The sequence below is a fragment of the Engystomops pustulosus genome, chromosome 10, assembly GCF_040894005.1.
Source record: "Engystomops pustulosus chromosome 10, aEngPut4.maternal, whole genome shotgun sequence".
Lineage (NCBI taxonomy): Eukaryota > Metazoa > Chordata > Amphibia > Anura > Leptodactylidae > Engystomops > Engystomops pustulosus.
This window is the reverse complement of record NC_092420.1, coordinates 37,684,738-37,711,238: the sequence shown is the minus strand read 5'-3', so window position 1 is coordinate 37,711,238 and position 26,501 is coordinate 37,684,738. Positions and strand designations below refer to the sequence as shown.

Genomic DNA, 26,501 nt, shown 5'->3' with positions numbered 1-26,501 from the left:
TACCCCATGTCTATATTGATGCTATTGGAGTCCCAGGGGGGACCCCATCAAGTACAAAGCAGGATTTGAATCATTCATTGCAACATTAGCTACCCTCATTAAGAACAGAGGATAAGGATGTAGATTGGATAAACTATCTGTACTGAAACCAACAGAGATTTGTCAACTAGACTAGAGATATAGTCCTATGTTGGCAGAACAGCTTAGAATAACCTCCATCATGGCTTTCCAAAACAGGATGGCCCTGGAAATGATGCTGGTAGAGAAAGGAGGGGAATGCAAAATGATAGAAGTTTGTGACACCTATATCCAAGACAATACAGGCCCAAATGGGAAAGTGACAACACCCCCCTTTGAAATCACCTTGTTTTTGGCTTTTTCACTAGGCAAAACATTATTCACACTGCACATACTTAAATACAAGCCAAGGCACCTAACATTACCACAAAAAAAAAAAACTAAACAAAAAGCCTCCCCCTGACTAATAAAATGTCCTGCAGTAAACACCCCTCACTAATAAAATGTCAGGCAGCAGCCTCCTCTCCCCATTAATGAAGTGTCCACAACATAGCCATGGCGAAAGAGCTTCAAATTATACTTACCACCGGCTTCTTCTTCCTGCGGCTCCAGGTCCCACGGGGAGAAGAATCCGGAAGCAAGTATAGAGGGTTTTTTTTTTATCTTTAAAGCACACCTACAATTTGATTTGATGCATTATGAATCAAACATACCTTGGGAATGCTGTAGCTACACAAATGCAGAATCAGATCTTGGTTAATCCCTGAGCTAAGTGGTTTTGCTGCTAAAACAGATAAAACATTATCATAATAAAGCTTTGTGGCTTCTATGTCTGCTCTTGCTTTCCCACTTCTCGTAGCAGGAGAGTTTCTCTCTGATTGCATCATCACCTCCTGCAGTTTTCTTCCTGCCAGACAAAAGAAATAATTGCTGCACCATCCCCCAGCTGCTGTGTATGAGTGATACAGCTCAGGTTGATTAGTGCTTGACTACTTGTGCTTAGTCATTCTTTACTTAGCAGCCATTTGTAATTCCAAGCGCTCACATGTAATGTGTTACATGCTGACCCAGCTTTCCCAAGGTCCTGAATGTTATGTTAGCCAAGATATGATCCTGCATCAGTGTAGCTACAACATTCTCAAGGTATGTTTGCTTCATAATGCATCAAATTACATGGTAGGTTTCCTTTAACCCCTTAAGGACGCAGGGTTTTTTCACTCATTTCTCGCTCTCCGCCTTCAAAAATCCTTAACTTTTTCATTTTTACGTGTACATACCTGTGTGAGGGCTTATTTTGTGTGTAACAAATTTTACTTTCCCGTAATGTTATTTATTTTAACATGCCATGTACTGCGAAGCTGGAAAAAAAATTCCAAATGTGGAAAAATTGAAAAAAACGTTCTTGTGGGCTCAGTTTTTACAACTTTGACTGTGCGATCCGAATAAAGCAGAGGTGTTATTTGGAGCGCACAGTCAAATCACAGTCAAAATTAAACGAATGTGGACAAAAAAACTTTTTGCCATCTTCTGGACGCTAATAACTTTTTCATACTTTGAGGTACGGTGCTGGGGGAGGAGTCATTTTTTGCAAAATGAGACGACGTTTTCATTGCTACCACTTTATTCCATTTTTTATGTGATGTAAAAAGGTGTAAAAGTCGCATTTTGGACATTTGGGCGCCATTTCCTGTCTCTGAGGTCACCGCCTGCCATAACCATTTTTATATTTCGATAGATCGGGCATTTTGGGACGCGGCGATACCTAATATGTTTTTTTTTTTTTACTGTTTATTATGTTTTATATCAGTTCTAGGGAAAGGGGGATGATTTGAATTTTTTACACTTTTTTTTCCCCACTATTTCTTAGACCATCTAGGGTACATTAACCCTAGATGGTCAGATCGTTCCTACCAAATACTGCAATACTTCTGTATTGCAATATATGGCATTTTTGCAGGTCATTCATTACAATGAGCCACTGGCTCATTGTAACGAATCTGCAGAAACCATGTAGCCTCGGGTCAAACGAAGACCCGAGGCTACCATGGCAACCGATCGCCGCCCCCCCGATGATGTTCGGGGGAGCGATGATTGGAATAAAGATGGCGGCGCCCACACGCCTTATTTAAATGCCACCGGCGGCAACGTTAATAGTCACGATCGGTGCAAGCACCCGACCGCGGTTATTAGCGGTGGGGGTTTGCTGCAATGTGCAAGAACCCCCACCCTTGTATGAAGAGGACTCAGCTTGTGAGCCCTCTTCATACATTCCCTGCACCTCTGCGTTAGGGGTTAAGTTGAAGCTCTTTGGTCACAGTTGGTGGTTGGGGACCGCTTGTTGCCAGATGCAATTAAATACACAAAAAAACTTAAAAATAAAACTACTGAATATAAAAATTCAGGCAAACACAAGAGGATGCATGTTACTTAACTCAGTTCTAAAAATGTTGGTGTATTATATTTACAAGCATAAATGTTTAAAGCTTATGTTGACATAGTAACAAGACTTTAACCTTCAAAAAAAAAAAAAGCCTCAAATACCTAGAACCAATCTGAAATGATCATAAATATAGTTTAAAATACTAAACTATAACAAATTGGTAATCTAATAAGATGTTAAATGAGTATTTTGTTAAGAAACCAAGCAAATCATTTTCACTAGAATGGTGCCACAAAATAAGTTTTTGATCATTTTAAAGCTGTCCAATGAAAAAAATGTCCTTGTTCCTCATGGAATATTTCAGGTTTTTGCCTTGTTTATTTTCCTTTTCAGTGAGCTTTCTTTTTGAATTTTCCTCCTGCAACTTTTTTTCTTACTCCTGAAGAGCCTTCTGTATCATCGCCTTTGTCGTCCCGAGGTCGTTTTTTCTTTTCTCCTAGTTCTCTTAGTTCCTAGAATAGCAAAATATGAATTTGATTTGAAATTTATAGCAAAATACCAAAAGGGAGAAAACAAGAGGAAAAAACAAGGCTTCACTACAATTACACAAAAATGTAAATCTTTATTAGTGGACAACAAAAATGTATAAAAAAAGACTGAGAAGCATCTCAGAAAAGATACAAAAAGCACGCCAGGTAATAAGTCCTAAAACATATGATGTAGACACATAGCATACAGTGATAAAGACCCATGAGTATAGTAAGCAGTTCTCAACAGAGGTAAAAGTAAAATAATGATAGTGTGAAACCCATATGTAGCTTGCAGACACACTGGTGTAATAGCAAGTGTCACAAAAACTGAACCACAGCCAATGATAAATGAATGTATGTAATACAACAGAGTAAGAGCTAATGTGACAAAAGGAAGGACATGATTTTACCTGGCGTGCACCCCGACGCGCGTTTCAATCGCAGAAAGTCATTTCAAGGGATACAATTATTAAGTGGCTGTGACTAGATGTATTTTTTTTCCTCCTCAGGCCACTTGCCCAAAATCATCCAATGAAAAACTGACAGGACTAGGAAGGCCTCTGAGAATTGCTTTTTTTCCCCCATTGCACAAATGGATTGTATTGGCACATTATTGCACACGACTCTCAGCAAGGATTGGAGGAACGGACTGTGTAAAACATCTGACAAAGCACAGTACTGTCAGTGTGTAAGGGTGCTGATAGATGTAATCCGAAAAGGATGGGAGACCGTAGAAACCTAGAGGGGCGACCCAGTGTAGCAATCCAAGGACCCCATATGGTATCAAACTTTTTCATGGCTTTCCTTTTTCTACATACTCCTTTTTCTTATCTGATTACATCGCTCCTTCAGCTCTTTCACAGTGGGGGGAAGCGGTTGTATCCACTTGGCTGCTATGAGCTTTCAGACCTGATAAAGTATGCAAGACATGCCTAGAACATCACTTGTAATGGCAGTTCCAACTACTTGATTGACAGGGGGCCTGCTTTCTCTTCAGCCAGGTGAACTCTTCTTCCATCAGGAATGAGCGCTTGTGTGTGTGACTCCTCCATCCCTCCCTCCTCCCTCAGGGATTCTCTAAAGCGTGTTCAACCCCTCCCTCAGAAATTTTCTTCAGTATATCATACAGCCAGTGTGTCTCATTCTGGAGGCGGAAGGGAATGATCTGAAGGCACAGCAGAGCAGGAAGGACATGAAATGCCAGACTCAGCTCAAAGAAAAGACTTATTGGACTTGCATGGAATCATTTGCATAGATGGAGAGTCAACTTTGCAACTGTGTAACTTTACAGGCATGAAAAGGAACAATATAGGGATACTCGTACTGCATATGTAAACATATGGTTACTTAGTTTGGTATTGAATTGAATATTGGCCTCTAGCAGTACTTTAAAGGGAACCAAAACTAACCCAAAGAGACATTTTAAAGCTTATGTAACAAAAAGGTGCCCTGGTACCAATGCAAGTAAACTGTTTAACCCCTTTTCTCCTCTTCATGCAACATTTAAATGCCTCTGTCACTTTGATGGAGGAATTCAAATAGTTATCAGGTGGCTGCCCATGAGCCCTCTCCATACTCGCAAAACACACATTCATGGAATGAGATTCATTGAACTTACTATGCGAGCAAACCTCTGAGCCTCTGTAACTCTCTCATTTAGCATCATTACTTCCTCTTCTTGGGTTGGAAAGGATGGAAGCTTTTTGCCAATCAGGTGTTCTATTCTTTGAAACAGCTCCACGTCATACCTTAAAAGTGCAATCACAAAACAATATTAACTTTCAAGATCTTGTAATTATTGAAAAGATAAGAAGATTAAATGAAACCTACCATCTGGAACCTACTTACTAAAATAGATCCAATGCCAGTTTTCCCTGGCCAGTGTCATCAAGAAATGCATTTTTTACTTTTTCATATTTCACTGTACGGGCTTCTTTTTTTGTAATATCCTAATATGCAAATTAAGTGCAGGGGCTACTGTGGGCATCCCATAGTCTCTGCAAGGTCTGGGGGTTATGGCTATTGCACAACCCTCATACTCTGCAGGGATGCCTCCTATGTCTTCCAGGAATGCTTAAAACATCAGGAATGCAGGTCCACATATGCAAAGTATGTGCAAGCCCTTGCTCCAGCATAGGAGAATTGTGAACACGCAAGAGAGCATCTCTGTAGAGTATTAGGGTTGTGTAACAGCCATAACCCCCAAACTTTGCATAGACTATAGGAGTAGCCCCTGCACTTAATTTCCATTTAATAAAACTTATTTTGTACTTCGATCTATGGACTTCTTTGCCTGTAAAATGTAAGGATGACAGTGCCCAGATCCGTACTCCTGTTTGTTTACAGGGGCACAGAAGCCGCGCACAGGGAGCTTCCGGTCCGCGATGTGGCCGGCTCCTCTCATCCGTCCCTATCTCTCAGCGTTGTAAGCACTGGGAGATGGTGTCGGATGGGAGCTTCCAGTCAGCCGGAAGCTCCTGTGCGCCCCTGTATACAAACCAGCGCACAGAAGAGACTGACCGCGGCACAGGACATCGGCAGCGCCAGACGAGGCAAGTACATGTTTAACTAGCCCACCCCAGCTCGGCCCTCAGTATTTTTTAACACCCAGATAATCCCTTTAAATTCACTGACAAAATGAATGTTATTTAATTACAATGGCATTTGTGAAGGAGTTATATATAGTAGGACAAAAAAACCCCCAAAAGACCTGTGTGCCTATGTAGACCAGTCTCAGTACCAGAATATCAAGATTTATATGCAAAGCACGGTACTCTTAATACTTGAAACATAACTTTTATTCCGAATGATGTAATAGGTAACCTCCCATGGGACATCTAACAGAGGTAGTAATGTAACACCTTACCCAGCAACAAACTCATAGCCCTGTATAACAGTGGGGTAAATTATTTGTCAATGAGTTAACAGTTACCATTGAATTGTCTTACTATAGATACCCCTCTGGACCAGGTTCCTACCTGGTCCTTAGCAGTCAGGAGGGGGATTTTTCATTATTCTTACTTGAAGAGTCAGATGGAGAAGATGTAATGCGCAGGGAGCGTTTGGAAGTGGGGTGCTTGTTACCTACACAAGGGTCAGATATCTGGGTACTGCCCTTGTAAGGGCGGGAGCTGTACACTTGGGGAACATAGGTGCCAGATAGAAATGAGGGTGAACTAACATGCTCCCTGGGCACTACCTGTGTACCGAACCTGGAAGGAAAGTGTATAGACTGCTGCCTAGATGGTAATACTCTTTCTTTTTGACATGAGCAGTGGCAGACCTTACCAGAATCTTTGTTTATGTTTTTCTTAGTAGATCTTTTATGGTTTTAAGTGACATTGGGATTAAAAGTTATATTTTAAGTATTTATATATAGTTGAAAACAAGTAAACAGTCAGTTCACTTAAAATGCATGAAGTAAAATGCACCTTTCATTATGTTATGTGAAAAAACTCTAAAGATGAGGGTAGATATCTAGCGGCTCTAGCCCACTGGTGCCAGTACATAGATCTTCTATGAAATTTAACACTTCAGTTTTTCTAGCAAATCTGACAAAACTTTTTTTTAAAGCCTTGGACTTGGATTGCTTGTTCAAGCCTTTACACACTGAAATAAAAACATATTACAGTGTGTTATGTAACTAAAGAGCAGACGCATGCTCAGAGTTCAGAGGCAGTGTTGGGCACACATTGGTCCCTGGAGCTGCCAAAGGTAGGATTGGATCTGGATTGCATACTGAAAGTCAAATGTAAATATCATTTTTGTTGAAAGAAGATTGCATCACATTTGAGTGCCAAGTATTTTCTTCACCAACCCCTGAGAGGGCTCTAGCTCTATCCCCCTTATAACCTTTAGTAATCTCACATGGCATATCTATATACATGGCTATTCCGGTTATCTATACTGACACATATACAACTATACTGATCTTGTACTAATCCCATTTCCATGTCTCCATGCCAATGTTCTGTTTTCTCTCTATTTTTGATTGATACAGTAGCTGACTATGTATCATACCAAACTCTGAATTCCCCCTGCGAGGGGTATATGTTTTGCCATGACCTATTGTAAGGCACCATTCTGTTTGCCTTCAATAAAATTTTGCTGAAACTAAATACCATTCCCTTACTTGAACCACATACTATCAGGAGTGAGTTTTATTCAACCATAATAACAGTGTCTTTAGCTTGTTTCTCCTCTAGTGATACAGGGCTGAGCTCCGGACCTCTGTTATAATGCAGCTGGGATTTGACACCAATGAGTGGCGGCATACAGTTTACAGAACAGTGCCTGACAGCCCCAACTTTAACGGAGACAAGAAGCCCCATAGGAGCTGCAATACTGGATCACCAGTTAAAAAACAAGGCAAGTACACTATAATTTTTATTTCAGTGCATTTTAGGACCATTAAAACAAGGCCGTTCAGTAACGTGTACCCTGGACTCCTTAGAGTTCCGTAAAAGGATTAGGGAGCCCAGGTTAAGGAGACTAAAAGGGAACCTGCTCATCGAAGTTCATACATATGGCTCATCCACAATGGAACAGAGCCTGAATCTTTATTATGTTCATTCAACCCCGATGTATGTCCATTGAAATATTGCATATGATTAGGCAAAACAAAACCTACTGTGTTACAAAAGTAATAGCTTTTCCAGATCTTCCAGCACGAGCTGTTCTGCCTACTCTGTGTATGTAATCCTGGAAGAGAAAAAACAAATTAATAAATTAGCAAAAAGAAGAAACCTTTCCACTGCATCTCCCTAATAACTAAAGCTTTAACTACTTTAAAGGGGTTGTCTGTGGCCAACAAGTTAACCCCTATTCACAGAATAAGGGCTAACTTGCCGATTGGTGGGGAGGGGACTCAGTGATGGGACAACCAAGGATCACAAGAATGGCGGTCCATTGCATCCCAAATGCATAGAGCAGAAAGTTGCACAAATGCTCTCCTCATCTCCATGGCGCTCCATATATAGTCAATCTTATCTTACTTGATATGTAAAGTGAAGCATCCAGTCTTTTATCTTATCAGCCAGAGATTCCTGACCATAAAATGCAGATGGAGGGTCATGTGATCTCTAACTGGCGATTGTGCATGGACAGTTGGAGATCACATGACCCTCTATCTGCAGCCATTTTATGGACAGCAATGTCTGGCTGGCAGACAAACGACAAAGAAGTAAATTACCCAACATCCTGCCCCTTGGACATAACAAAAACATGAGGTAAAGTGGCCCACACATGGCTATCTCCGTCGGCACCACAGAACCCGTAATCAGAACCTTCCAATAAAGCTAGCGAACACTGCAGTGACATACCTTAAGAACGCCGGACCGAGTTTACGGTGGTGTGGCGTATTCACGTGAGGTGATATGAGGAGGCGGTCACTGCTGCATGAAGCCTGGCAGTCACCGCCGGCCTATGGCACGGGAGAGGTGGTCCAGGGAAGAAGCAGCGCCTCGGACCACCCCCTTATGAATACGCCTAGCTGTTAGCTTGATCCGGCGTTCTCAGGGTATGGGAGTGCAGCGCTTACTTTAGAAAGCTTCTAGAGCATTTTTTTAGGGCGACAGGTCCTCTTTAAAATAAACTTTATTTAGATGGATAACCCATTATGTAAATATACAAGGATTATAACAAATGATTACTTACTGCAGACCTTAATCAACAATACATACCTTAGAATGTGTTGGAATATCAAAGTTGATAACAACATCTACGTGTGGAATGTCAAGACCTCGACTTGCAACATCAGTGGCCAGGAGAACTGAACGGGACTTGGCCTTAAACTTATTTAGAGAACCAAGTCTCTTACTCTGCAGACAAGAGGAGAATATAAGCTATATATTTGCTTTCATTTCACAGAGGTTTAAAAAAACCTATGGGGCAGATTTTAAATGGAACCTGTCACCAGGATGTTTTTCAACAATGACAGGTTCCCAAAGTCCATTGCATTATAATTCCAAAGCTGCTTTTATCTCATTTCTGAGTAATATAACTTTTTTAGAAGGACTTTAGTTTGGAAATGCCCCCCAACTGGGACTAAGCCCTGAATTCTGGCAGGAAGCCAGGTCAGCTAATATGCTCCCTCCACACACATCCAGGCCATCCCTCTTTCTCACACAGGCTCTCCTATCACTGACATCAGCTCACCGCAGTTCCCTGCCTCGGTCATGTGCACTGAGAAGTGAAGAAGAGCTGCCCGTTCTCATCTCACACAGTGCATTTTTAAACGCCCCAAAAATGCATGTGTTACTGCATATTTACAATGTGTTTGGCTGGTTTGAATGGGTTTTCTCCATTTCTGAAAGTGTAAGAAGCTCTGTTAACATTTTCACGGCTACACTTCCAGAAATGAAGAGAAAACCCATTCAAACCAGCCAAATGCATGTTAAACATACAAGGGACAACAGGTCTACACTGCGCATGACTGAGGCAGAGTGCCAACGTCAGCAACAGGAGAGCCTGAGGTTGGGCCTAAAGCATTTAAGAAGGGATGCAGGAGCAGACAGCCATTTGGTTTTGAAATAGCCCACAACTGGGACTCGGCTCTTTATTCTGGCAAGGAGCTAAGAACAGCTAAAGTGAATATAAATAAACTATATTACTCAGAAATTAGGTTCCAAAAATGCATTGCATCATAATTCCGTAGCTCCTTTTATCTCACTGGGAGAACGCAAAGAAAAAAAAAAAAAGTTTCATTATAATTCAATCTTACCTGACTCATTTGCCCATGAAGAGGAATAGCTGTGAATCCAAGATTACGCAGCAAAAGGGCAATACGCTGTGTATTGTTACATGTGCTGCAGAAGATCATAAAAGAATTTCCAGCTAGTTCATTCAAGATATACACAAGATAGCTGTCCTGGAGGCAAGGATCACAAAGAAAAAACAAATAAAGCTAAACCACACTTGTAGGAGAAAAAAAAATAACAGTAACAAAAGTAAAAACACATCTAAAAAAAACTGTTACATAGGGGGCATCACAAGACCAAAAGTATTGCATACAAAAAGGTAATAAATTTGGATTCATACAATGTATTTATACAATTTATACAAATGTGTTGTTTAAGTGAAAGAAAAATAAAAAAAAATAAAACATATATCCTATAGTAATGATACTACACAAAGATTAAACTATTTGCGAAGGCTACATAAGTTTTTCTAAAAAGGTATGCCTAAAAAGGTATGTGGTCCTTGGGGAGGAACATATTATGTTTAGGGTGATATTCCAACAAGTCAATAGGAGAGGTTTCATGGCAAAGGTATATCAGCAATTGAAAAGAGAATGTCCAGCCATTCAGAGTTATAACAAATGGAAAGAGGAATTCATGGATTTATCAATGAATGAATGGATGGACTCTTTGAATATGATCTCAAAAGTTACTAAAAACATGTCCTATACCTTATCCCAATTTTTTTTTTTGATTCATGCAGTATTTTACACTCCTAAGATGTTGCATTTTAGGATCGATAAGAATGAGAAATGCCCGAAATGTGATCTGTTTGATGCAGATTTGGTTCACATGATGTGGAGGTGCCCAAAACTGCATAGATATTGGAGGGACATAGTCGAAAGACTACAATTAATATTTTCTAAAAATAGGTATAGCAAATACAATGGATAACAATTATACAAACTTCAGACCTTTTAAGTCTTTCTAAAGTATAAAAAAATAGTTCTTACAAAGTAATGTCTGCTCCGGCGTCCCGGAGGTTCAGCTTCACATGTCTGTTAATAGTGGCACCACTTTGTATGCATACTGAATGTTTCTGGTGAACTACAGGTCCCAAAATAGCAACATCATCGAGTGTATTAGAGTGTAGCTAATGGGGCATTTCACCTTCACATAAAGTAAACCGATTGCCTTTGTATGAATATGTTAATGAAAAAGACCAAGTTTACTTGGTTCAATATAGTTATCAATGACTACCACAAAGGCAGTGGGTGGGTGTTAAACATGTAAACATTCCCGGAGGCATTTCATTCGCCACCATATTTGATTGGATCTGTATGCTGTAGTATAAAAAAGTTATTAGCGCCAGAATATGGCAAATTTAAAGATGACCTGTCAGGTGAACAAAACATCTTAGCTGCTTATACTAAAGTAAGCAGTTCCCTTGCCCTCCCCCAGTTATAGCATTGTTAAATATGTAGCTTTATCGGAACATACTGATGAGCTAGGAAACAATCCACTACGTAGCAGTCCGATTGTCAGATCTAGCTTACAGAAGTCTGGTGTATTCTAGACGGGGCGGTCCAAGGCGCTACCCTGCCTTCAGCTTCTCTCGGGGCACCACTATAATATTATGGAATCCAGATGTTCCCATTTAGGCCATGATAGGGCACAACAGAGTACACTGTCAGGTTGAAGTAACAAAGTCCTCTCATGTAATTTCCCCAAATGAGTAAAGTCAATACCTTAAACTTGGAAGGGATGAAAATATAATACTGTTGTAGTTTTTCGACTGTTTGATATTTAGAGGACACTGCACATCTCACTGGGTTGAGCAAAGCAGCACGTTGCAGTTTTTGCACCTGAGTAAAGAAAAACAAAATAATTTAGCATTAATGGGTCAAGTGAACATATTACCTCATGTGCTGGCAACAAAACCTTCTTTGTAAGGCTCTGCTCATTTAAACTATACATGAATGACCCAAGGTAGGAAAGCAAATTTTTTACGAAAGGGCAAACAAGTACCTCTTATACATACAGGCGGTCCCCTACTTAAGTACACCCGACTTACAGACTAATCCTAGTGACAAACGGACCTCCGATGTTTGTAATTTAATCTACTTTAGCTTTAGGCTATAATGATCAGCTGTAGGAGTTAAAGGTGTATGTAATTAAGCTTTATTGTAAACCCTGGTTCTTATGACAATCCAACATTTTTAATACCCAATTGTCACAGACACCAAAAAAAATTCTGTCTGGGGTTACAATTATAAAATATACAGTTCCGACTTACATATTAATTCATCTTAAGCACAAATCTACGGAACCTATCCTGTACATAACCCGGGGATTGCATGTACTATCCCATACACCAAACAGTGTATGAAAGTTGTCAGTCAAACGCAAAGCTTAGGATATATTTAAGATAATATCAAGAGATAAAAATCACAGTTCTGCAACTAGGTCTCCCATATAATAAGAGGGCACTAGAATATCAGGAAGGAAAGTGAAATTCCCTGCAGGTTCAAGTATACATAATGGATTCAAAACAGCTCAAGGCCTGTGGCAAGTTTTACAACTCACTGTGAATACATTTACACAACAGTTGGTTTGTGGGGTGGTGTGCAAACTGGGTATTTGCCCTTCTTTTAATTTTCAGATAAATATGTTATACACTTATGCCGGGACAGCCACAGAACCACAAAGTCGATATTTTATAATGTGACATGTATCTCAAATCTATGTTTAAATGTCATGTACTTTTACTGATGGCAAAATTATACATTTTCCTTTCATTACAAAGACAGATGTGGCTGCAAAATTATCATGTGAGGAAAAGTAGATTGCAATGAGCTGACAGAAATGCAGCGGATTCCAATACCCAGCACACTAACAGACCTTTCAAGTGCAACAAATCTGCATTGAACAATATGGTCAAAAAGTTATAATATGGCTTGTGGGAGACAAAGAAAGTGGGCCCCAATCTGCCTCAGACCACACCCTTTTTCTAACCACATTCCAAAACATTTTGGACATCCTAGTGGGACAATTTTGAGAGGAGTTTTGCTTTTACGGTTTATACTGTATGACGGTACATAACATTGGGTATCTAATCAAATTCTAGTTGGACATGTGATGGCATATCCAACTTTTATTTTGAATTAATTTGGGAGTGTCCTTACTTCTGGACCTCCTTGAAAATATAACATTGCAAAAAAATAAATAAATAAATAAAAAAGGGAACACTCAAAGAACACATTCCAGATCTGACCGAACGAAATATTGTAATTGAATTCTTTGTTCTGTACAAAGTTGAGTGTGCTAACAAATTCGTCAAAACATGCATCCATCCATGGAAACAAATTTATTAACCAATGGAGGCCTGGATTTGGAGGTGACCCACAAAATGAAAGTGGGAAAAACACACAAGACAAAAAAGGCTCAGCATTGTGTGTGCGGCTTATATGTGCCTGTATAACCTCCATTAAAATGCCTTGGCATGCTCCCGATGAAGTTGCGGATGGTCTCCAAAGGTCTCCTCCCAGACCTGGACTAGAGCATTTGCCAACTCCTGGACAGTCTGTGGTGCAGCATGTCGTTGGTGGATGTAGTGAGATATGATGTCCCAGATGTACTCAATTGGATTCAGGTCTGGGGAACGAGCGGGCCAGCCCATGGAACTCCAACTACATGAGGTCTATCATTGTTCTGCATTAGGAGGAACCCGCATCAGCATATGGTGTCACAAGGGGTCTGAGGATCTCAACCTGGTACCTAATGGCAGTCAGACTACCTTTGGCGAGCAAATGGAGGGCTGTGCAGCCCTCCAAGGAAATTCCAACCTGCACAATTACTGACCCAGTGTCAAACCGGTCATGCTGAAGGATGTTGCAGGCAGGAGATTGCTCCCCACTGCGTCTCCAGACTCTTTCACATGTGCTCAGTGTGAAACTGCTTTCATCTGGGAAGAGCACAGGGTACCAGTGGCAAAATTTTAAATCCTGGTGTTCTCTGGCAAATTCCAAGCGTCCTGCAATGTTGTGGGCACAACCCCCATTTGTGGACGTTGGGCCCTCATACCATCCTCATGGAGTTGGTTTCCTACCCTTCGGGCAGACAAATGAAGACTTGTTGCCTGCTGGAGGTCATTTTGCAGGGCTCTAGCAGAGATCCGCATGCTCCTCCTTGCACAAAGGCAGAGGTGGCGGTCCTACTGCTGGATAGTTGCCCTCCTCCACATCTTTTGGTGTACTGGCCTTTGTCCTGGTAGAGACTCCACCCTCAGGACACTACCAAACAGACAAAGCAAACCTTCTTTCCCCAGCTCATATTGATGTGCCATAATGGATTGGCTGCACTACCTGAGCCACTTGTGTGGGTTCTAGATATGAGTGTGAAGGCATCACCAACATTAAAAATTGACAAAAGCATCAGCCAGAAAGCATAAGTACTGAGAAGTGGTCTGTGGTCTCCACTTTCAGAACCACTCCTTTATTGAGTGTGTCTTGCTAATTGCCTGTGAAATTGATTGTAAATCTGTGTTGCTACCTAAGTGGACAGTTTGATTTCACATAAGTTTGATTTACTTGGATATTGTGTTGTTTAACCCCTAGGCGCACCACGACGTTATACTACGTCCCCGGGGCTAGATGCTTAGCGCACCGGGACGTAGTATAACGTCTAGCTTCTGGGACCGGCTCACGAACGGAGCCGGTACCAGAAGCAGCGGCTGTCAGCTGTCTATCACAGCTGACACCGCGCTGTAACACCCGCGATCGGAGCCGGCTCCGATCGCGGGTGTTAACCCCTTACACGCCGCGGTCAAGCATGACCGCGGCGTGTAAGGGTGTTCCTGCTGTGGATCGGATCCCCCGTGCCGCTTACCGGGGGATCCGATCCTCTTCCGGGCAGCTCCGAGGACTGGCATGTGCCCCGGAGCTGCCCGGTCTCCATGGCAGCCAGACCCCTTCCGGGTCTGGCTGTAAACTGTCTGAGCATGCGCAAGCTTGCTCAGACAGTTTACACTGCTCTACAATAAAATAGTATTGTAGAGCAGTGTATTGAACTTAAACCAGTGATCAGAGCATCACTGGTTTAAGTTCAAGTATGTATAAGTAAAAAAAAATGCAAAAACACTTAACACTACACATTATAATAAATAAAAAATAAATACATAAAATATAAGCCCCTAAAATGTCACTTTCCCATAAAAAACTTAATAAAGTATAAAAAACATAAAAACACAAAAAACCCCCGCATGTTTGGTATTGCCGCGTCCGTAACAATCTGCATAATAAAACAGAATTGTTACTGGACCCGCACGGTAAACGCCGGAGGAAAAAAACGCAAAAAACGTTCCGAAAAAAGATAATTTTTAATTAATACCCTATAAAAAATGCTCTAAAAAGTGATTTTAAAAATTTTATGCACTCTAAAATAAGCCCACTAAAAAGAACAACTGTTCTCGCAAAAAATAAGCCCCTAACCAGATTTGTCAGCCAAAAAATAAAAAAGTTATGCATATGAAAAGATGGTGATGCTAAAATGAATAAGATTTTCTCCAAATTAGTTTTTATTCAGTACAATTGAATAAAATACACAAAACCCCCACATATTTGGTATCCCTGCGTCCGTAACAATCTGTATAATAAAACAGAATTGTTATTAGATCCGCAAAGTGAACCCCGTAAAAAACAACCTAAAAAAACTCTCTCTGAAAAAGATGATTTTTTATTAATGCCCTTTAAAAATGCTCTAAAAAAAGTGATTTTAAAAAGTTACGCAATCTAAAATAAGACCACTAAAAAGAGCTATCATTCTTGCAAAAAATAAGCCCTTAAACAGATTTGTGAGGTGAAAAATAAAAAAGTTATACATATGAAAGACGGTGATGCTAAAATTAACAACAATTTTGCCAAATTACTTTTTATTCAGTAAAAATGGTAAAAAATAAAAAATATATATAAATGAAGTATTTTCATAATCGTGGCGACCCATAGAATAAAAATAATATACTATTTTTATGGTATGGTTAACGGCCAAATAAAAAACACATAAAAATTTTCCTAAAAATTGATGATTTTCATTTCCTCCACCAACAAAGAGTTAATTAAATCTCACCAATTAGCTGTAGATGCCCCAAAATTACATACCAGAAAAGTGCATCTCATGTGGCAAAAGAAATAAGCCCCTATAGGTCCTCAATAAAAAAAAGAAAAAAATTATAGCCTGTACAATGTGACATAGCAAATCTGATTTGGATGGCGCCTCCTTCCCTTCTATGCCCGGCCGTGCGCCCATACAGAAGTTACCACCACATATAGAGTATCTGTGTACTCGGGAGAAATTGGGTATCAAACTTTGTGGAGCCTTTTTTAATTTAATCCATTTTAAATGTTTAATTTTCCACCCAAAATGGGTGTATTGTGAAAAAATATTACAATTTGCAGACTGCACCTCCATTTTGTTTTAACCCCTATAAAACACGTAAAGGGTTAACAAACTTCTTAAAAGTAGTTTTTCATACGTTGAGGGGTGTAGTTTCCACAATGGGGTAATTTACGAGTCTTGCTATTATTTAGGCCTCTCAGTGTCAATTAGAAGTTGAGCAGCTCCATCTAAGTACGGGTTTTGGCGATTTTACAAAAAATGTGAAAAATGATACCTAAATTCTGAGCCTCATAACATTCTAGTAAAATATGTGGAATCTTAAAAAACCATGCCAACATAAAGCAGATATTTGGGAAATGTAAGTTATGAATTTATTTGGGTGCTATGACTGTCTGCATCAAAAGTAGAGAATTTAGAACGTTGAAAATAAAGAATTTTTCAAAATTTTTGCCAAATTTTGTTTTTTTTCATAACTAAACGCAAAAGATTTCATCCAAATTTTTAAACTAATTTGAAGTACAATGTGTCACGAGAAAACAATCTCAAAATCCCCTGGATATCTCATAGCGTTCCAAAGCTATAACCACTTATAGTGACACAGGTCAGATTTGAAAAATGGGACCGCGTCCTTAAGGCCAAAATAGGCTGTGTCCCGTAGGGGTTAAGTGTTGAGCAGTGTTTATATAGAGGACGCCATTGACAACAGGTAATGAGCATTGTACCGAATGCAAAGAGAAAAATCACAACAAAGACTCACTTTTTTTGTCATTGTGGCAGAGAAAAGAAAGGTCTTACGATCACGCGGAATTACTTTTAGGATTTTGTCAACCTGTGTAGGGAAAAAAAAAAGTATTTTTAAAAATTACATGTAACCAAAAGTTAAAGACGAGTTTTACAGCACAAAAGAAAATATGATGGAAAAACCCTAACTTGGCTTATACTCTAATCAAGGAAAAAAACCTTGTACTCGCCTTCTGACGCCACACCCACACAAGTCTGTCAGCATGGTGCTTGTGACGGAATGCTTGAGAACACTGAGCTGATACCGGGGCATCAATCAATAGAAGAGGACCTTTTTTTTTGCTGGCTACAATACCGGGGGGTAGGGGCTGGCCACAATACCGGGGGCAGGGGCTGGCCGGCTGGCTAGAGTACTTTTATTTTCATATGACACAATATGATATATTGTTAGACAACCCCATTCATCTCTGGGCCTCCATTTATTTGGAATGCAGGAATCAGGGCTGTAGAGTGGGCAAGCCAAACTTCTGACTCAATAAAGTGGTCATGGACTCCTACAGCCGGTTTTCCTCGTCACTCTAGCATTTATAAGGCAAGTGCAGGAATTCCTTCCCAGGGACTTCATTACTGAGCAACTAAGCATGTACATAAAGTGCAGCAAACATTCCTCTCAACTAATAGAATAGAAGAGGGGTACACAACCCACACCCGACAGGATACATGCACCCAGTCAAGTCTCAAGTTGCGGCACACACCCTGCTGAGTACAATGAGCGCTTTCATAAACAATGCAGGAGGCTGGGAACTGCCTGTCACTCTTCTCTGTATATACAGTGGTGTCAGAACACAGAGCAGAGAGGACCCAGGAGCGGTAAGTACTTGTGACCTGTACTGTACTGCTTCAGAGTCTTGTCCTGCACAGCTCTGCGTCCTGATGCTGTGGCATACAAACATGGAGACAAGATGCTGCACGACTCCTCAGCCCTGGCTGGTATTGCTAAACAACTTGTTCATTTACAAGAAGCTGCGTTACTGTAGCTCAGTCACTTGAATGCTAAGCTTCACGACTATACAAAGGTCATTATTGGCTTTGTTTTCTGTGTTCATTCAGCCGTTCAGTGAGGGGTACCGAAGTGATCAGAGATTCATGACAAATTACATGAATCAATTTAGTGGATTAAGTTTAGTTTGTTTTGCTTTTCCATTTTTCACTCCGCTCCCTCCAGATGCAGCAACTTTTTTTTTTGTTCGTGCCTCAACCCCTTCAGGCAGCAGGGCATACTACACGGGCTGAGCTCTCTCCAAACACAGCGGGTATCAGCTGTATAATACAGCTGACACCTGCCTGTGACTGCCGCAGTTGGTACTGCCAATGATCGCGACAGTTAACCTGTTAAGTGTCGCGATGGAACCTGACCACGGCACCTTACTTACCATTCAATTGAATGGCCAATGGCCCCCCCCCCCTCCCCCGATCAGTTGCCATGGCAGCCTACAGTCTTATTGAGACTCGTAATGATCTGGCCAGCAGTAATATTTCAGTATTGCTGTATATAGTATAAGCAATCAGACTCAATTTGTTGCAAAATTGGAAAACATTTTTTAAGTACAAAATAATATTTTTTTAATCTAATAAAACCTATATCAATTTAGTATCCCTGTGATAGTAGAAACCCAAAGAAAAAAAAAATAGAGTAAGAAAATGCGCAGAATAAAACCAGTAAAAACCGAGCCCATAATTGTCAATTTCAATGCACTTGGAATTTTTTCCCAGCTTTCCAGTACATTGCACGAAATATTAAATGGCACGACTAAAAAGTACAATTTGTGACACAAATAACAAGAACTCTCACAATTGTGTAAACGTAAAAATAAAAAAAGTTATTGCTTTAGGAATGAGGGGGGGGGGGGGGAGAAATGATTTGAAATTTTAATTCTTTTTTATTTTATTATTTTGTTCTCCCTAGGGTACTTAAAACTTAGCAGGTTTGATCCCTTACTGTATTGCGGTATATTGTGAATATAGTGCTCCTATATTACAGTCTGTCTCCAACAGACTATAATACAGGTTTTCAAATGACAGCTATGAGAGTCTTTTAACTCCTTAACGCTCTGCGCCGTAGCTCTACGGCGCAGAGGTATAAGGAGTGTATGAAGAGGGCTCACGGGCTGAGTCCTCTTCATACAAAGGTGGGGGTTTTTGCAAAATGCATAAAACCCCCACCGCTAATAACCGCGGTCGGTGCTTGCACCGATCGCGGCTATTAACCCCCTAAACGCCGCCTGCAAAGTCGCAGGCGGCGTTTAAAAGACGGCGGCGCGTGGGCGCCGCCATCTTTTTTTTGATCGCCACGCCCCCGAACGTCATCGGGGGGTGGCGATCAGTTGCCATGGTAGCCTCGTGTCTTCTCTTGACACGAGGCTATCTGGCAGCTGCATATTCGTTACAATGAGCCAGTGGCTCATTGTAATGAATGTGCTGCAAAAATGCCATATATTGCAATACAGAAGTATTGCAGTATATGGTAGCAGCGATCTGACCATCTAGGGTTAATGTACCCTAGATGGTCTAAAAGATAGTGAAAAAAAAAAGAAAAAAAAAAGTTTAAAAAATAAAAAAAATTAATAAAATATTAAAAGTTCAAATCACCCCCCTTTCCCTAGAACGGATATAAAACATAACAAACAGTAAAAATCACAGACATATTAGGTATCGCCGCGTCCCAAAATGCCCGATCTATCAAAATATAAAAACGGTTACGGCCGGCGGTGACCTCCGAGGCGGGAAATGGCGCCCAAATGTCCGAAATGCGACTTTTACACCTTTTTACATAACATAAAAAATGAAATAAAAAATGATCAAAATGTCGCACAGACCTCAAAACGGTAGCAATGAAAACGTCGCCTCATTTCGCAAAAAATGACCCCTCACACATTTCCGTGCGCCAAAGTATGAAAAAGTTATTAGCGTCAGAAGATGGCAAAAAAATTTTTTTCTTTTTTGTACACATTCGTTTAATTTTTGAAAATGTATTAAAACACAATAAAACCTGTATAAATTTGGTATCACCGCGATCGCACCGAACCAAAGAATAAAGTAGGCGTGTTATTTGGAGCGAAGAGTGAAAGTCGTAAAAACTGAGCCCACAAGAACGTGACGCACGTGCGGTTTTTTTTCAATTTTTCCACATTTGGAATTTTTTTTCAGCTTCGCAGTACACGGCATGTTAAAATAAATAACATTACGGGAAAGTAAAATTTGTTACGCACAAAATAAGCCCTCACACAGGTCTGTACACGGAAAAATGAAAAAGTTATGGATTTTTGAAGTTGGAGAGCGAGAAATGAGGCGAAAAACCCTGCGTCCTTAAGGGGTTAAAGGCTCCCTAAGGCTACATTCACATTAACGTATGGAGGACGTATATACGGCCGATATACGTCCTCCATAGACGTCAATGGGCGCACGGCGCCCTACGGGAGCGGTACGGTGCAGCACACGTGCGGCACCGTACCACTCCGTACCCGGAAAAAGATAGGACCTGTCCCATCTTTTGCCGTAATACGGCGCCGTGCGCCATTACTTCCTATGGAGAGGGGCGGGGGTGAGCTGCGCTCTCCTCCTCTCCCCGTGCACTGCCGTTGCCTGCTACGGTACGGTACGGGCAACGGCAGTGTGAATATAGCCTAACTGTCACGGCAATCTAAGGTGGCGGCACCAATATGCACCACTGTTAAGTGGCTAACTTCCCCGAATGGTACCAAAACCTACTGTGAGTCCTCCCCACACACCTCTTCACGGCTGGCTGACATATATTTACAGTTGTGAAGGAGTTAAAGACTACATTTAAGCACTATATAATTTTACCTCCGATTCAAAGTCCATGTTTAGTATACGGTCAGCTTCATCCATGACCAAGTACTTAATGGCTCGAAGATTAAATCCCTTTGTGTTTTCAAGATGGTCAACAAGACGCCCAGGTGTGGCTATTCAAAAAACAAGGAGAAGTTTAATTCAGTAAGAGCCAAATGAGAACCCTAACCTCCAACTGCACTAAATATTTATTATATCATCTCTAGGTCATCTCCAATAGGGTTCTAGTGCCCATGTAGAAACCATTTATGTGCCTAGCTCAGAACATTTTTGCATAGCTTTCTGTATAGTCTTTTTACTACATCCCATCAATTATATACATTTTTGCCCCTTCCAAACTGCTTTTTACTGCCCAAATCTAAATAAAATGCAGAAATTTAAAGTAGAAAGTGATCCCCTTATAAAACATAAGGGTGTATATATGGATGATTACAGATGATATGATAAAGTCAGAAACCTTATATGATCATACACTGTGGATAGTAGTCTTTAATGAGACAACCCTTTACACAAGGTTGGCTTGCTGTACAGGTATGTGTGATTGTCACTTATAAATCGTTTTACCACTTTATAAAACGTTTTGCTAATTAACAAAAATCACACTATATCTAGTGAGGGGTAAACACATTTCTTCTTAGTGCAATCCAATAATAAATTTGCCTTAACTGATGTGTGTTAAACTTTGATGATGTGCAGATGCTGTGTATGCCTTATACAGTAGAAAAGAAATATATTAAATGAAATATATTGAATAAAAAGTATTTATACCAATTACAACATGAGGCTTCTTTGCCAGTGCTAGGGATTGGGACATCATATCAATTCCACCAACGATAACGGCTATATGAGAATTTTAAAAAAAATTACAGTTAGTTTTAACGCAAAATATGAACATTTTTATGCATGATTTATTCCACAAACATTTTAACAGTATTTTAAATTTAAAGTAACAAAAATATTAAAAATATTTTCTTGTGTGGTTTCCTGCCCCCACAGGTTACATAAATACATTAGGTGGCCAACTCTCTAAGAATTTAAAAACAAAGCATTAAAACAGTATTCCCGCCCAGTAGTAGTACTCTCTATGATACCAGCAAGCCATGCACCTGTGTGACCATGGTCAGATTTCATTCCACTGGAAGTAATCATAGAAGCTTCCTATAGAATGACAGCAAGCAGAGATCTAGAAAACCGGGAGGAATTGATACAGAAAGTATACTGGAAAATCTTATAATTTTTCATCATACAAATAATAATGTTAATTTGCAGATGTGGGAATACTCCTTTAATGTTACCAATAAGTATTCAGCAGAGTAGGTGGAGCTTGAATGTAAAATTAAACATACCGCTCTTTACGCCAATAGAGGAACCAAGTGCTTCAAACTGTTCAGAAATCTGAAATGCCAATTCTCTTGTTGGTGTAAGAACCAGGGCATAAAGTTTCTGTGGGTTTTCCAGCAATGTCTGTAGAATAGGTAACGCAAAGGCTCCGGTCTTTCCTGAACCTGTCTCTGCCAAACCAATGACATCCCGACCTAAATAAAGCAATAGATCATAAACTACAAAAAGCAACAAGTAAAATTATTTCCCTTACATTAAACAATGAATAATACACAGACTAAGCTTAAATGCACCTGACTATGAACATAGGGCATGCAGTTTCTGGATTCCACAGCTCCATACATGAACCACAAAAGATGGACCAGGGCTTTTTCCAGTCCCTATTGTGACTGGTGGAATCTTTTATTATTGTCATTGAGGCATGAGCGTCAATCACCTGTCGACGACATATGGGCAGGAAACAACGGCTCAGGGGACTGTTGTTTGCAGCCCATTATTTGCCTAAAACTGTGACAGCCCAAAGTAAGCATGCTGCTCTCATCTTGCAAGGCATTTGTGTAGAAATCAAATAAGTGGCAGAAGGGCCACAATCAGGGCAGGAATACTGGTACTGCCGCATGGGGTCTGGTTGCTCTTTCCTTAGGTCTGTAGTTTATTGTTTTATGATTCTGAAAATATGATGTGTGTGCAGAACAGGCTGGTCAATTGTATAGTGAAGGGAATAGCTCCATGCTGTTAATTCTAAGTTTCTTTTCTAGGTGATCCTGGCATGTCAAGCTTAGCAAAGATAAGCACCGGGATCAAGATGAATAGGAGTGTGGAGAGTATCCTTAGATTTTTTTTTTTAAGTTGTTGATTTACTTTAACGCCTTATTTCCCTTGTAAAGGTGCAGTAAGGAACTTGGAAACTGCACCTTCACTGGAGGGTCAAAGCAGAGGGACCAAGTGTGATCTACCTTCTAAATCAGCCAACAGTCCTTTAAAAGGGACACTACACAGAAAACAACATATCTTAATATGCTAAATTAAGATATTGTAGCTGCCTACTTTAACTCTTCATTAAGCGGTCAAATGAGCCACAATATATTTTGTGTGCATATACTGGATTTTCATTGTGTGCAATAGGAGTTATCGTTATAAACTTACCCTGAAGGGCCATAGGAATTGCCTCTAACTGAATCTTGGTTGGTTTCTTCCATCCTAGTTGTTCACATGTTTCACATAAAACTTCGGTTATTCCCTAAAATATAAATAAGATTTCATGTCATCATTACGCTTTCAAGAAATGCATCCAGGTCCTTCTTAAACTTTCCGCTGCTTCAATCATCGCAAAATTCTATAATTATGCAACCATAATCTCCCTGAACCTACTGAGCAGAATTCCAGTCTACAAAGATAGAAAAACCACTTTTACTGTAAATGTATAGTCTCCCCTCTTCCTAGGTGTATAAAGATCATAAAGGTCTCTATACTGTCCATTCAGGTAGCTGTACATTATAATTAGTTCACATTGTGGAAGTATTTTCTCCAAATACCTACAAATGTGATAATATGTGCAATCCACCCATTCCCATAATTACTTTGATCAGTCTCCTCTGCAACTGCTCGTGTTCAGCAAGATCGATGTTATACACTTGAGCCCAAAACTGTAAACAATATTCCATGTGTGGTCTGACTGGTTAGAAAAGGGGAAAACTTGAACCAATGAACATCCATGCGTTTAGATTGAAGGCATCAGATGCCTGGCAATATAGAGGCAACATCACTGATGCCCAGATGAACCATTTTCTTTGGGCTTTTTGAAACACAAAAGTTCTAAACTGACTACTGAAAAAGAAAAAAAAAAGGAAAAAGCTGCTACTTAGCGCTGCACCCTCCAGTGTATGTCACCCAGGCGCTCTTGGCTAATAATCATGACCGCCTCTGGAGCGTGTGCATAATTATTAGCCCATAGCGTCAGGAAGCCAGTGCACAGGAGTGCCTGGTGCCAAGTAGCAGCTTTAAGTGGTTTTTTTTTGCAGGAATCCCAGCATGTCAAGGCTAATGAAGATAGGCACCAAAATGTAGAAGATGCAGACAGGTATGTATTTTTAGTTTAAAGGCATACTGATGGTAGACTTTCCAAATTTACATGCTGGCTATTTTGCAAAGTCTCTACCCCCGTTTGGACAGTATACCATCAGTGTAAATGTGATGGAAGCTGCCTTTTAAATGACTACCACCCAAGTGGTAGTTTTCCCTTTAAACATTTAATATATAGTTGTACTTTTTTTCCCCACAACCAAAGTGCATAATCTTACAATGAGCCACATTTATCTTAAAGGGAACCTGCCATACAAATTAACCCACCCTAAATAAATACTTCAATTCAAAATATGAATAATAACCATAGTCCTCATCACTAAATTGTTCTATTCCATGTCTGCAATGTTAAAAAAAAAAAATTTAAAAAAATCAGTTTATAAAAACTTACATGCGACTTACCTGAGGTGAGTACAACAATAGTAAAGGGGTCCATTATGTATAATAGGGCAGATTTATCAAGCTGTCTTAAAATAAGAATGTTCTTAGTGGCCTATGGCAACCAATTACAGCCCAGCTTTCATTTTAGCAGTGCTCATGAATATTTAAGGGGAGCTGTAATTGATTGCCATGGGAAACTAAGAACATTTTTATTTTAAGACAGCTTGTTAAATCTGCCCCATTATACATAATGGACCCCTTTACTATTGTTGTACTCACCCCAGGTGAGTCGCATGTAAGTTTTACTTTTAGAATAAATCTGCCCCAGTGTTTAGAGCATTGCCTTGCCTGCCTGTTCTTCATTGACAGGTCTGTGTTAGGGCATGCTGTTACATCATTGGCCACTTAATTTCACGTGACCATTGTGATGTTCATTTGAAACGTCTACCCCATGTATGTATCTGATCACATGAAATCACAGCATGCCTCCATAGAGGATAGGGAGGAGTAAAAGTCCATGGAGGCATGCTGTGATTTCATGTGATCAGATACATACATGGGGTAGATTTTTTTAAATGTAAAGGACTATAGATGACATCACTCTGGTCACGTGACATGCTGAGAAGATATATGGGATATATAGAGGAGTAGATGGGAGGGGCCAGCCAAGCAGAACACTCCCACTCTGATGCAGGGTAATTTTTAGTGCGAGTGTCAGTTTTATGAGAACCTGTCACTAGCTGTATTTGTAAAAAATATGGTGACAGGTTCCCTTTCATTTACTTTTTATAACCCAAGCGTCCTGCTTCCAGTGTAATATTATACAATCCTCCACTGTGTTAATTACTGTACACAGCTAAGTATCACACACAATGATTACAACTCTAAAGAAAAGCTGCACTGTGTCAGAATGTTTTCATATTTTGCAGACGCCAGGATTGTATTGTACATATGCAGTTTAATAAAGAAGCAGATCCATCAAAGTGGAAAAAAAATCCAAATCGGCTGAAACCCCTGTATGCCCATATGCTGCATAGTGTACAAAGCAAACCATCACAGCCTAAAGTTACAGAGACCTTCTCTCACACCTCTTCCGCAAGCTTTCGGCAAAACACTATTTTCAGCCCGGAATTACCATGTTGTGCAGCCTGTCTTCTGCCATGATCCACCCTGTGATAACACACCACAGTTTGCAATCGGTCAGGGCATTGCTGGGAATTGTAGTTCGCCAGAGGTAAGGCAATAGATTACGTATCAAAGGACTGCTGACTCCACACACAATCGTCTCACCTTCCGGTTGTAGTCGTAAGAAACATTACCATGAAGCAATAATACAGACAATGTGAACATGTCCTTACCAAATCTCGGAAGGTTTTTTCTTCTTCCTCGATTACCGGGTCTTCCACGTGTGTCTCCATATTGGCTGTAAGAAACGAGCAGTGCACGCCGGGACTAGTCACGTGACAGGGTGATGCAGTTACTCGGAGCATGCGCTGTTGCACCCGAGAGTTATGATAAAGATGGTAGTTAGGGCATTGCGCGGTGGTGAAACAGGCTGGTACCTTAAAACGGGCAGAGGGCATCTTACAGAGGGAGTCTTGTATTTTAAGCCCTGTACTAGTGATCCTACTATGCGAATGGATAGATCAGCCTTGTTTTTAAGGGAAGGCATGTTGGGTTTGGGGATACAGGTAAATTTAGAGTCTAGGATAAAGGACATTGGATTGTCTTATAATAAATACTTCATTGTGAAAATTTAGTAGTGCTTTAACTGTAAGAATAATTAATGTGCAAAGAATTGAGCCCAAATATATCTGATTATAAGGTTAATATGCAGTGGCGTAACTAGAAGCTGATGGGCCACAGTGCAAAGTCTGTGCCAGGCCCCGGCTATAATGTATGGTTTATAGCAATAGTCTTCTCATATGGGAAAGTGACACCATAAGGGACCCCTAAACCTCTCGTGCCCGGGTGCGATCGCAACCTCTGCACCCCCTCAAGTTACGCCCCTGTTAATATGGACACAGAGCTTGTTTTCTTCCGTGTGCTATTGGTTTTTTAATTTCTGGTACCCATTGGGGTTCATTT

At 40.3% G+C, this 26,501-nt stretch overlaps 1 protein-coding gene across 2 annotated transcripts; it reads right to left on the bottom strand.

The window, feature by feature from the left end:
- Positions 1–289: 289 nt before the first annotated feature.
- Positions 290–25,918, bottom strand: DDX47 (DEAD-box helicase 47). 2 transcript variants are annotated; one of them, XM_072126929.1, is made up of 12 exons: positions 25,772–25,918; positions 23,097–23,190; positions 21,956–22,144; positions 21,378–21,449; positions 20,604–20,722; positions 16,756–16,827; positions 11,354–11,470; positions 9,650–9,796; positions 8,610–8,747; positions 7,559–7,629; positions 4,547–4,676; positions 290–2,910 (listed from the first exon to the last, which is right to left on the bottom strand). In XM_072126929.1, the coding sequence occupies exons 1-12, from the start codon at positions 25,901–25,903 to the stop codon at positions 2,788–2,790; spliced, it is 1,404 nt and encodes a 467-aa protein (XP_071983030.1). In that variant the 5' UTR covers positions 25,904–25,918; the 3' UTR covers positions 290–2,787. The 2 variants fall into 2 exon arrangements, with proteins under 2 accessions (XP_071983030.1, XP_071983031.1); XM_072126930.1 differs by lacking the exon at positions 25,772–25,918 and adding an exon at positions 25,549–25,697.
- Between the last annotated feature and the right edge of the window lie 583 nt (positions 25,919–26,501).